At 53.6% G+C, this 12,605-nt stretch overlaps 5 protein-coding genes across 5 annotated transcripts; 3 read left to right on the forward strand and 2 right to left on the reverse strand.

Moving 5' to 3' along the window:
- The first annotated feature begins 361 nt into the window (after positions 1-361).
- On the forward strand, positions 362-1,754 carry sidJ (putative siderophore biosynthesis lipase/esterase). The gene has a single exon (XM_024813492.1). The coding sequence runs from the start codon at positions 997-999 to the stop codon at positions 1,699-1,701; it is 705 nt and encodes a 234-aa protein (XP_024669835.1). The 5' UTR covers positions 362-996; the 3' UTR covers positions 1,702-1,754.
- Positions 1,755-2,984: 1,230 nt separating this feature from the next.
- BDW47DRAFT_133216 (concanavalin A-like lectin/glucanase domain-containing protein) lies at positions 2,985-4,731 on the forward strand (the record flags this gene model as incomplete). Its single annotated transcript, XM_024817784.1, has 3 exons — positions 2,985-3,075; positions 3,130-3,410; positions 3,463-4,731. The coding sequence occupies 3 exons, from the start codon at positions 2,985-2,987 to the stop codon at positions 4,627-4,629; spliced, it is 1,539 nt and encodes a 512-aa protein (XP_024669836.1). The 3' UTR covers positions 4,630-4,731.
- A 970-nt stretch (positions 4,732-5,701) lies between these two features.
- BDW47DRAFT_119180 (putative catechol dioxygenase) lies at positions 5,702-6,723 on the reverse strand (the record flags this gene model as incomplete). The annotated part of the gene is made up of 2 exons (XM_024815322.1): positions 5,702-6,407; positions 6,476-6,723. 2 exons carry the CDS (start codon positions 6,721-6,723, stop codon positions 5,702-5,704), a joined length of 954 nt encoding a protein of 317 aa, XP_024669837.1.
- A 526-nt stretch (positions 6,724-7,249) lies between these two features.
- On the reverse strand, positions 7,250-9,420 carry BDW47DRAFT_57896 (Phosphoglucomutase, first 3 domain-containing protein). Its single transcript, XM_024819357.1, has one exon. It carries the CDS (start codon positions 9,296-9,298, stop codon positions 7,586-7,588), a length of 1,713 nt encoding a protein of 570 aa, XP_024669838.1. The 5' UTR covers positions 9,299-9,420; the 3' UTR covers positions 7,250-7,585.
- Positions 9,421-10,426: 1,006 nt separating this feature from the next.
- Positions 10,427-12,472, forward strand: BDW47DRAFT_57904 (cytochrome P450). Its single transcript, XM_024819358.1, has 5 exons — positions 10,427-10,859; positions 10,914-11,761; positions 11,814-11,921; positions 11,974-12,140; positions 12,198-12,472. The coding sequence occupies exons 1-5, from the start codon at positions 10,655-10,657 to the stop codon at positions 12,367-12,369; spliced, it is 1,500 nt and encodes a 499-aa protein (XP_024669839.1). The 5' UTR covers positions 10,427-10,654; the 3' UTR covers positions 12,370-12,472.
- Positions 12,473-12,605: the final 133 nt, after the last annotated feature.

Here is a 12,605-nt window from a genome sequence, read left to right on the forward strand (position 1 = left end):
TTTAAGTATCCTCATTGGTCGCCTTTCTAGTTTTGGTTTAATGACGTCTGCTGGATCTAACTGTTTTGCTTGTTTTTTCTTAATTTTTCTTATGTTTTCCTACAATCCCGACCAGTAGCTATGAGTAAAACTGACTGAAATTTCCTCTTAGATCCACACGCTTCAGCGCGTGCCATTCGCAGGTAAATGTCCCGAGCCGTCTTAAACGGCCCACAGCTAGGCGAGACATCTAATCTGATAAAGCGGGCCAAACCGACTTATCTGATCCGCTAGGGAGCTTCGCTTAGCGGTTGTATTACCGGGTATTACACTGTATCCATTACGCCGGTATATTCCTTGGTGCGTATTACCGTGATTGAACGACACAGCCAGTTTCATTATATTAATATTAATCACATCTAATCAATCTCCGAGGCTGATGAATCTCGAACGATCAACTTCTCGAATTAGCCGGTCTCGGAGAGCATAGAATGCTCTCCTTCATTTTTCACCCTGAGTGTACTTCCACTGCGTGCCTACTCACTGACCCGGATCCCATCCACCCTCCCACATTCCCATCTCACTCCATTCCAGACACAATGGCTTCCAAATTCTGGCCCAAAGGCGGCCTGCCCGGCCTCCTACACCACTATGTTAGTCCTTCCTCATCAATTTCACCTCTAGGAGAAACCCCCTCAAGCTAACGCACGCCAAAACCAGACCGAAACCCTCGTCACCTTCGAATACACAACCACGCCCACCCCCAAACCCAACAGCCTCCTCTTCATCGGCGGCCTCGGCGACGGCCTCGCCACAACCTCCTACACAGCAGACCTCGTCCGGGCCCTCGCCCCAACAAGCTGGTCCCTCTTCACCCTTAATGTAACATCCTCCTACCAAGGCTGGGGCCTCGGCCACCTCGACCGTGACACCACCGAGATCGCGCAGTGCGTGCAGTACATCCAGTCTTACAAGCGCGACCTACTACCATCCAGCAGCGCGGGGAAGATCGTCCTCATGGGCCACTCCACAGGCAGCCAGTGCGTGCTGCACTACCTGTCTCGGGAGAATCCGCACGCGGCGCCCGCGCCGGCGTTCGACCCCTACCTGGTCAATGTGGTGCGCCCCGCTGTGGACGGGGCCATTATGCAAGCGGCTGTGTCTGATCGCGAGGCGATGCAGTGCGTTCTGGCGGGGGGCATTGGGGATCGGTCAGCGGAGGAGTGTCGGCGGGTTTATGAGAAGATGGTGAGCTTGGCGCGCGAGGCGGAGAAGGCGCGTGGTGTGGGTGGGGAGGATTTTGTTCTCCCGCTGGAGCTGACGAGTATGATTTACCCTGGGCTGACGGCTGTGAGCGGGCGGCGGTTCTTGAGCCTCGTTAGTCCTGAGAGTCCGGCTGCGCCGAGGGAGGATGATATGTTTAGTTCGGATATTGGAGATGCGGTGCTGAAGGGGACTTTTGGGATGGTGAGGGAGAGGGGATTGCTGGAGGGTGGGCTGATGGTGTTGATGTCGGGGGCGGACCAGTCGGTGCCGGAGTGGGTGGATAAGGAGGCGCTGTTGGCGAGGTGGAGGCGGGCGACGGATGGTGATGGACCGCCCATTTGGGATCATGAGCACAGTGGTCTGATTCCGAATGCGTCGCATGCGTTGAGTAATGATGATCAGGCGAAGCCGAGGCAATTCTTGGTTGAGAAGGTGTTGGGGTTCTTGGGTGTATGATATGTGGAATGCTCCGGAGGACTGGAGCTACTGGATATATAACATCATGTCACACTAGAGAAACGATATATTTCTAGCTTCTCCCCGACCAAGTGTAGATCTCGACGTACGTGCTTCTTGTAGAATGGGAGTATGCAGTGTCAAATTTGATGAACAAGGATACTGTTGCATAATGACCAGCCATGCACTGAGATAAATATTCTCGAACCATACGCAAGCACGGAAGAGAAATCCTCGACCTCAAGCACACAACACGTATTAACATCAACGGTATCCGCTCACGCACCTTAGCTCCCAGGGACTATGTTATAGACCAGATCTGCCCGTGAAAATGCAGTTGGCTACGCAGCCCCTTTGCATGTCGAGGGTATCACCCTGACAGTGATATATATCCTGAATACTTGCTAGTACTTCCATGTATTAAATATGCATATTAACTGGTAACAAGACCTAAGATAGATTAAAGAGGATTACATTCACGCATTCAAGTGCTCTTATACTGAAAAGAAGGAATATACTTTGCAGTGAACAATCATACATAATAACGCGCACTTAGTTCATTGATAGGATTATATGAGAAAAAGAGATAGGCCAGAGCAATTGGGTGATAAATAGAATCCCCACTTAAATCGCACTTCTGACCATTCACCGTGCATGATTCTCTGGTTCCAGGGATTTCCCGAAAGTAAGAAGGAAAAGAAAAAATAGAACAGGATGGAAGAAGACAAAGCGATGTGGGTCCTGTCTCAGAGTCAGTGATTTACATCGTGATGGTTTAGGTAAACGTGACTCTCTAGCCCTAACCTCTTATCATCCCCAGATCATCCTTCAATAAATAGTTCCTCGTTTTCTATAACGGGAGCTGTCGGAAAGTGTATAGAGAATAGATATTTGCTGTCTGAATCAACTACAGCGGGCATGCTCGTCATCATGACCACATACATAGTGCTCACCAACTGGCTCAACAAAAGAGAGTTGGGAGAAGATTCTCTCAGGTATTACTCGGACGTAATCAGTGAAGCTTCTTAATGGCACTCCCTAGTATCACAGCCAGTCACTTAGGACTAGAGTTCAAGTTCCTGGCTTCCTTGACCATGAGCCAGTGAATGAGGTGTGGGAAGACCAACGAGACAATGCACAGCCCGCCGCTACCATGGTACGGTCTCCCTGTTTCACTCACTGAGCCATGTAAGTCTCTACACTTTTGCCTCCTGTCCCTTATAAAGAACAATTCCCACTGCCTTTTCCTTCCCGCTCATCAACATTCCCCTCTTTCAGACATGATGCCGTCGAAAATGTACTGGGCTGCGGCCCTGGCTCTGGGAGCCCAGCTCGCCAATGCGCAGACCTACACCGAGTGCAACCCCACGGAAGGTCAGTCATTCCCTTGTATACCTACTCGGAATTCGAAAGCTAATAATTGTGTAGAAAACTGCCCTCCTAACCCAGGTCTCGCGACCTACACTCACTTCACCGACTTCACCAGCGGCCCCGATGCCTTCGAGCGCTGGGACACCGCAGCCGGATCGGTGACCAGCACCCCAATGGGCGCCGCCTTCGTGATCAACGAGCAAGGCGACGCACCGACCATTGAAACAGACTTTTACATCTTTTTTGGCTCTGTGGAAGTCAAGTTGCGCGCCGCCAACGGCACGGGCATCATCAGCACTACCGTGCTGGAGTCTGACGACCTCGACGAAATCGACTGGGTATTTAACCTTACCTATATCCCCTACTTAATACTTAACTAACACCACAAAGGAACAAGTAAGCACATTCGACAACCAAATTCAAACCAACTACTTCGGCAAAGGCAACACCACCTCCTACGACCGCGCCACCACCGTCGCCGTCTCCGCCCCAGAAGAGACCTTCCACACCTACACCGTCAACTGGACCCCGACCCAGATCGAGTGGATCCTAGACGGCACGGTGGTGCGCACCCTCGGCTACCACGACGCCCTCGGCGGGCAGAACTACCCGCAGACGCCCATGCGTATCCGCATCGGCATCTGGGCCGGCGGCGATCCCAGCAACGCCCCGGGAACCATCTCCTGGGCCGGCGGCGAGACGGACTACAACGATGCTCCGTTCACCATGTATCTGGAGTCTGTGAATGTCGTCAATTATTACCCTGCGGAGTGGTACGCGTGGGGTGATATGACGGGGTCGTATGGAAGTATTGAGCCGTTGAATGGCACGGACGGGGCTGGTGTTCCTGGAGCGGTTTCCAAAGAGCCTGTTGCTCAGGAGTCTGGTTCCGATGCCCCTGCTTCGGATATCCCCAGCCCTACTCCTGGTGCTGAGGATCCCAGTACTGAATCTCCCGTGTCTGAGGCTAGCCCTACGCCCACTGAAGCCCCCACAACCGAAGCTCCGGCCCCTGTCCCCGGCTCTGAGACCCCTGGTTCTGAAGCCACACCGGCTCCTAGCTCTGAAGCTCCCACTGAAACTCCCACTCCTGAATCTCCCAGCTCAGCTCCTCCCGCTGAAACACCCGGCCCGGTTGTGCCCATCCCCGTCGTGCCTAGTTCAGAAGTTCCCAGCTCAGAAACACACATCCCCGCCACTCCCTCCTCCGCGAAACCAAGTTCCGCCGCTCCCAGCTCCTCAGGCGCAAACCAAAGCAGTCCAGTTCCCTTCCCCACTTCCACGCATACTCCGTCCCGTCATCCTACCCCTACCCATACCCCTCCGCCGCATACACCCCATGCCAGCCCCAGCACCATCCCCGTGGAAACCCCCCCAGCGAGCTCCACCTCGAGCAAACCTCTAATTCCTGTTCCTGGATCGCAGACTCAAAGCGGGACTCCCTCATCTAGTAGTACATCTGCTGTTCCTACTATGGAAGCCGGTGCGGTAGGGTCGTTTGAGATTTCCATGGGAGCTGTTGTGGGTGCTTTGTTGATGGGCATGGTTCAGATTTGATTGCGGATGGGGGAGATCAATTGGGTAATAGTTTAGGTTATTGGTGTTTTGGTGTTACATTGGAGATTGATACTGATTGATAATGGTATCGGTATTGGTGTTGATATTGGTGGTGGTGGTTTGGTTGTTTGCTTTCTATCTGGAGATGAGTATGAGGCCATATGGTAATTACAGAGTCTAATGCTAGTAATCAGCCAGTTGTATTTGGAGAGATGAATGTTTTTCTATGTGAAGTAGGGTGTAAATGCTGCTGTCTCCAGGCGCCCCCGTTTCTTTACTCGATTCACGGACGACATATATAGTATAATTCTTACTTGGATCATACTTATACCAAGGACATTCAAGACCCAGGGTAAACCGAGAAATGGAGAAGGACAATCCTTGACTAAATCCACTCTCCCATCGGCAGTAAGCCGTGCTATTTTAAACACTACCCCTTCCAACAAACCAAGACTGGCCTCATATACAACCCACCCTATTGAAGCAAAAAAACTAGCTTTATGTTCCAGCGCCCGCAACGGCGGATACACCAACGAAGGGCTGAGCGCACAAATCCACACCGCGACCCAAACAAACCCTACAATCTTCTCCAATGACAGCCCTGATATAATCCTCCCGGGTAGGATATTAACCTCATTGTAGAACATGTTCCATTCCTTCCCAAACTTACCCATACAAGTCTGATATACCCGGATAAGAGCCATTCCTACCAACAGGAACTCGTCACTGCTCGCATCCTCCTGCCAGCGGGCGTTTAATGCTGGAAGATGATTCGACGGGGACTATCGGTGGATCATGCTGGGTGTGGGCTAATGAAAAGGTTGTATTATGATGAACTGATATTGATAGATCGAGAATAACGATTTTTGTCTGACGGGCTGTGGTTATTACCGGTCATCTTAATTTTTTTTTTAGTTAGACATTGCCTTTGCCTGCAATATGATTCGAGAACAGTGCATCTACACCCAGTATCCGGTCACCATCTTTATGCATACTAAACAAAGAGTAAAACGTAAATCATATCTGGTATTGAACTATGTACATATCGTATACAGAAAGAGGCAAAAAAGGATCACAGCTGCGAGCGAGACTGCTTCTCCTTCTCGGCCTTATTGAAGCGCTCAAACGACGAAGCCGGCGGCGCCGCATTCGGGTTCGGGTGATGCTTCTTAAGCGCCATACTGACGTTATACTCGAGGTCGAGCGACGCCTTGGGGTCTCCCGACTTGGGCTTGAAGTCAACGACGAGGTCGTCCTTGACAGCGAAGACGGAGTCGATGGCCAGGTGGGGATCATCAGAGGGGTAGATCTGGTTGATAACGGTAGCGTAGTCGGGGTGGGTGATCATGAGGTGGATATGCGCAGGACGGAACGGAGAGCGATCCATAAGGTTCAGAAGCACACCGGCGGGACCATCCGTCGGCAGCGAGTACGGCGTGGGGTGGTAGCAGTACCAGTTGAACTCGCCCTGGGCGTTCGAGCGGAACTTCCCGCGCAGGTTGTTCTCCGTCTGGTTCGGGTCCTGGAAGTCGTATTGGCCGTTGGCGGAGGCTTGCCAGATGTCGAGGACGGCGCCTTCGATGGGCGCGCCGGTCTCCATGTCGCGCAGGACGCCGTGCATGTAGGTCACGCGGCCATCGGGGTTCTCGTTCTGAATGATGCTGTCGCCGAGGGCGCGGAAGGGGGCGTTGGGGGACCAGAAGGGGCCGAGGATGACGTTTGAGGTGGGGGAGACGCCGTCTTCGGTGACGATTTTGTTGGCGATTTCGTCGACCAGCCTATTCGATTAGTTAGTTTTTGCTTTTCCTTGTTTTGTTTCTGTTTTCTCTAGTGATGGGGAACGTACGACTCCAGACCAATCACGTCACAGATACGGTGTCCCTCGTTGCGGATGGGCGTGCTGATCGCACCGATGGAGTTGATGAACTCGACGCCCATCATCCACTCGGCAGAGGTGAGCTCGACCTCGCGCGCAAAATCGTGAATATGTCTAATGAGCGAGCCGAGGATGACGCGAGCCCGCTCGGGGGTCTTGGGGCCCATAGAGTTGACCACGTAGGGAGTGAAGTTGGGGTCGAACTGGCGGTTTGACATTTTGGCGGAGGAATGCTGAGAGTTGGTTTGCGGTTGTGAAGACATGATGTGAATCTGGGGTGAGATGATGGACTTGGGTTGAGGACGGATGATACAGGGAGGGGAAGGGGGAGATAGATATAGTCTTGACCGACAGCGTTCCAACGCCCGTCAGGACGGTCACGGCAAATCCATCGGGTAGTTTGGCAGGATGGGCAGTCTGGTGATGCGACGTGCCGGTGGAGATGGCGAGCAATGGCGCAATGAGCTGCTTCGGACGGATGAAGTAAGCGCCCCATGATGGGGCGGGTGAAGACTTACCCACGGGTAAGATTTCTCCAGACATTCTTCCACGGACTGTACCTGCCCAGGGAACAACATTCCACCCCTGTCTGCCTTACCTTGCCGACCCGGATATGATCCGATATCATGGTTTATACAGTCCATAAAGGATCGGAAGAGTGAACCGTCCCCAAGAGGAGATTGAATAGACTTGATCGACGGAGTTTACCCCGGACTTTCCTCCCGACTGATGTGCCGGCCATGCCGATAAGATCGGCAGCTCTCATTGGTCTGGGTGGAGTATTTTGCACCTGTCACGTGTTTCCTCTTAATCTCTTGGCCGGTGGAGGACGATTTTCCAATGATAATAATTTTAATAAATATAGAATAATAATATCGATAGGCTAGAAACTGCCACTCCACGATTCTTGCTATATCCGTTGCAGAACAGAGAGGACCACATGATGTACACGGTCACAGGAGACGGGATATCTCCATGCTGGAACGTCATTGAATCAACTCGATGTCAACACATCGTATTTATATGATTTATACGCACTTATGTAATTTCGTGACCAGCACTATATGTAATGTTCAAACCTCAATGCGACACCATCGCCTCCAGCTGGCGAAGGAGACCGCTGGGCTCCGCAACGCCCTGAAGGACAATCTCATCAGCGCGGGCCTGGGCATCCGCCACGGCATAGATCCGGAGCTCGTCAGCATTGCCGGACGGTCGAATGTGAGCGACGTCGCCGTTGGCAAAACACATGCGGACGCCGTCGGTGTAGTTCAGCCGGGCGATGGCCGCAAAGCCATGCTGGGCGGAGAAGACGGTCTGCAACTGTTCGCGGATCTGGCCGAGCTGTGCGGCGTCGGGTGCCGTCACGCTGCGCGCGGATCGCTCGCTGTCGTAGGCGGTGATGGTGCCGTTGCTCTCGTAGGCGATTTCCTGGATTTCGGTCGTCGGCGGGGAGAAGCGCTGCACGATCTTCATGCTGGTGGGGCGGGGGAAGTTGCGGATCAGGGAGGCGCGGCTGTAGCGGGCCGGGAGCGTCGCGAACAGGGCGGGAAGGGTGAGCTGGCGCTGGCGGGCGGCAAACAGCACACAGAGGAGAGGCAGCATGGCGTCGCGCGTGGGTAGCGCGGTCAGTGTCTTGCCGTCGACTTGGATGTCGGAGCCGGTGAGAAAGCCGCCGTTGGCTTCCCATCCGCAGACGCGACGACCGCCCTTGGAGAGTGCATGCTGCATGCCGCTGATCACGTAGGGGCTGCCGATCTTCGTCTTGGGTTCGGTGACAGACGCCAGGGAGCCCCGGTCGATGGCGTCGTTGGAGCTGATGGGCACGACGACGGCATCAGCGCTGAGGTACCCCGCGACGACCATGCCGAGGAGATCGCCGCCAAAGAAGCGCAGGTTGTCTCCATCGGGGGCGACAAGGAGCGGACGATCGCTATCGCCATCTGTGGAGACCACTGCGTCGAACTTCTGGCCGGTCGCGTCGCAGAGACCCTGGACGGTGTCGAGCTGGGCCTGGTCGATCGCTTCGGTGTCGATCGGGACGAACGTGTCGCTGCGGCCGGCGGGGGTGACCTGGGCGCCGAGCTTCTCGAAGATTTCGACGAGAACATCCCGCCCGACGGCCGAGTGCTGGTAGGCGAGGATTCTCGTCCCCTGGAGGGTTTGCCCCTCGAAGAATTCCAGGTAGCGCCGGATGTAGGCGATGCGGCCCTCGTCGGTCGCCGGGAGGATGTCGAGTGGTCGGTTGCGCAACATGCCCTGCTCATCGAAGAGCGACTCCGCGAATGGCTGCGCCAGTAGTCGTTCCCGGGTCTTCTCCACGGCGACGTTGATCGGCTGCTCGTCCTTCTTGGACAGCTCGCCCTTGGAGGTATTGAGCTTATACCCGTTCCGGTCAAACGGGATGTGACTTCCCGTGACCATGATGCTGCCCTTGCCCCGCTGGAGGGCAAACGCAGTCAAGGCGGGCGTGGGGATGGCGCCCAGGTTGATTGCGCGCATGCCGCCGTCCTTCAAGGCCTGCTCCACCGCCTGGCAGAGGCCCCCACGGCTGTTCTCGACATACTGGGTCGAGCTCGGCCGCAGATCGTGCGCAAAGTAGAAGTCATCCCCGAGCAGGATTCCTCCCTCGCTCGGCGGCAGAGACTGCAGGTATTGGATCTCCGCAGAGACATTGATGTAGATTTCCAGTTGGGTTAGATCGACCACTAGACCGCGGCGGCCGCTGGTGCCAAATTTGAGGGGTTGCGGCTGGTAGGCCAGGTGGCGCTGAAGGCGGTCACTGGAAGACATCTTGGACCCTGTCTAGTATAGATCTGTTTCTTGAAGGAGAACCTGGGTGGAACCTGCTCTCGACCGGGGTTTGGACTATTGAAATGAATGATGGTTGAGCCAGAGTTGATGCAGGATCATTTGGGTGTCTGGAGTACATGTGTCCAATTCACCGCCGCCCATGGAAACTAAACGGGGCCAGGCACCTATTTCGTGACGGTACCGAGGATGTGGGATGTTTGCCATGTAGCCCCGTATTATACGGTAATGTATTGTATGGTGGGGCTTGCTCAGTCACGTGTACCCCGCCATATCACTGTGGATGCCTGACGCGACCTCCATATGCCAGAAGACCAACAGAGACAGATGAATAGATCACTTCTAGGAGGATGGGTCTGATCAATCTTATGATTAAGTCATATTGTACCTTCGTTGACCCCTCTGCATAGGAAACAGGATTTGATCGTCGCGACGAAGAACTGAAGAATCAGTAAATCATCTAGCAGTTCGGGAAATTACTTCCCCTCCATGAGATAACAATAACTTCCCCAAGTTCCTTCCCCCCCTTCTGTTGATTGGAAATGTCGTCAGTCATTATTCAAGGCCCGGCTAAATCCGCTAGGACTGTCCGCTGTCGAGGTCGACTTTCTGACAAAGAAGGGCTCCGATGTTCCACCCTCGCAGTGCAGCCAGCGAATGAAATTGACGGGTTGTGTTGCCCAAAGCGCTGAGACTTTGAAGACCTGCAAAGGCCAGCCTTGCGAACTGGCATCTCTATGTGTAAGCATCTGCTATAGTGAATCGGAGGGTTTTAAAAGGTCAGCCTTCCGCAACGGGCCGAAGCACTTTCTAGCCATGGACACCGATGTTCCGACAACCGGCCAGTTTCTCATCTCTGATAATGGGAGACCGATTCGATAGCATGGGAGACGCAAGCACTCTTGGGCCATTCTGCTCATCACGCAGCATCCCTGCTGGTGTCTCGTATATCATGGGGTAGTTTTCGTCCGGTAACTACCATGGGCTAGATGGACTTGGTGTGTCCGTTAATGCATTGTGTGCTGACATTCTGCCACCCATGATGCACAACAAGTATCGACTTCACCACGCAAGGCGCATTCGCTCACAATAGGCCAATTCCACAGGCTAGCGAGGATTCGTGTGTTTTGCCGAGAAGGAGGGTTGGAGACATTGCATTAGCACGTTTCTAACACCACTCGACGGAGGCCTTATCCTTGGTCGTCAAAACCCCGCACCATACCAGGGTTAAAAGGGCCCTGCGGCTCGCAATTGAGTTATTTGAGTTATTTTGTCAAAGTTCTCGACCGCTGACGAATTGAATCTCTCGACTGTGTTGGCGACCAGTCGTGCGACATCATGGACACGCACATACTGTGGCTCGGGTGTGCTGCCGCCGTTGGCTATGTTTTGCTTCAAAGCATCTATCGTCTCTACTTTCATCCCCTTCGCAAATTCCCAGGGCCGAGACTCGCGGCCGTTACAAGTTTCTATGAGTTCTATTACAATGTGGTCCGGAGCGGGAAGTTCTTGTTCGAAATCGAGCGAATGCATGAGCAATATGGTGAGACCAAGTTTGACCCATAACATGCATGCCCTTTTCTCACCTGAAGAGTAGGCCCCATCGTGCGAATCAATCCCCGGGAAATTCACATCAAAGATCCGGACTATTACGACCAAATCTACATCTCGAGAATACAGGACAAGGATCCCTATCATGTCCGATCCCTCTCCGTTCCACTGTCAAGTGCCGCGACGGTTCACCATGAGCTGCACAGACGCCGCCGGGAGCTTATCAACCCTTTCTTCTCGAAGCGTTCCGTCCTGGGTCTGGAGCACCTCGTGCAGGACAAAGTAGACCAAGTGGGCCAGCACCTTACAAAAGCCCAAGCGAACCGCACCGTGGTGTCCCTGGACGCGCTGTTTGCAGGGCTCACGGCCGATGTCATCTCCAAGTATACCTTCGGGGAGAGCATCGGTATCCTCGACACAAAGGACTTACGGAATGACTTCCGGGACGCCTTGACCGCCGCGACTAGCTTCGCCCACCTCGCGCGCTTTTCGTCCCTCGTTGGATTTTTGTCTACGACCGTTCCGCGATTTGTAGAGTGGATCAATCCGAGAACCAAGGGGTTCTTCGATATCAAACGCTCGGTGGAGGGGACGATCCTCGATACTTGGAAGGGCGAGACGAGCAAGGGCACGGGAAAGGTGAAGACCATCTTCGATACGCTCTGCGACCCGTCATTGCCGGCCGAAGAACGGACTGTCGACAGGATACGAGACGAAGCACTAGTTATTCTCGCCGCAGGGACAGAGACCACGGCACGAGTATTGACTATTGGTTTCTTCCACATCTACCGCGATCCATTGATCCTGCAGAAACTCCGGGATGAAATCAAGCAAGTCATGCCCCAGCCGACAGACAGGGTTTCCTTGGCTCAACTAGAGAAACTACCTTACCTGGTACGTTCTCCCCCAAGGCAGTGAACACATCCACGGCACTAACAAACCACAGACGGCAGTAATCAACGAGTCATTTCGCGTCTCACACAGTGTAACAGTCCGACTGCCGAGAGTGTTACCAACCGCCCTCCAATACAAGGACTACACCATTCCCCCAAGGGTACGTACCGTGCCCTACCACCCATCTACACACAAGACGCTAACAGTCCCAGACCTCTGTCAGCCAAGCCATCTACTTCGTCCACATGGACCCAACAGTCTTCCCCAGCCCCGAAACATTCCGACCCGAGCGCTGGATCGAAGCCACCGACAAAGGGGAGCGCCTCAACAGATATCTCGTCCCTTTCACAAAGGGACCTCGGATCTGTGTCGGCCTGAAGTAAGCTGCATCGCGTCTCCTGTGGAGTGGTAGACCAACGCTGACTGACGTGCGTAGCTTGGCCTATGCCGAATTATACCAAGTGTTTGCGACCTTGATCCGTCGCTTTGATTTGGAGATTTATAATACCACGCCGGAAAGTATTCACGTCACGCGGGATATGATGATTGGGCTGTCGGATGCGGATGAGATGAAGGTGCATAGTTTGGTGACTGGTACTGTGGGTTAGTTGATACTGGGTTTGTTGTTTGCTGTGCTGTGGCTTTTCTCGACTTCGAATGTGTATGTGTGTCTTTTCAACAGAATTGTATCCTGCCACTTGCTATTTGGACACATCAGGATCTGAACCGTTTTGGGATATTAGTCAGGTTAAGCTCCACACCAAGCGTTGGTCAACGGTTTGGTGTGGCGGTCTTGCGAAAAAGGAATTCAAGGATGATTGAGCTAATATTTCTTGAGCCTCGG

This window comes from Aspergillus candidus, assembly GCF_002847045.1.
Source record: "Aspergillus candidus strain CBS 102.13 unplaced genomic scaffold BDW47scaffold_41, whole genome shotgun sequence".
Lineage (NCBI taxonomy): Eukaryota > Fungi > Ascomycota > Eurotiomycetes > Eurotiales > Aspergillaceae > Aspergillus > Aspergillus candidus.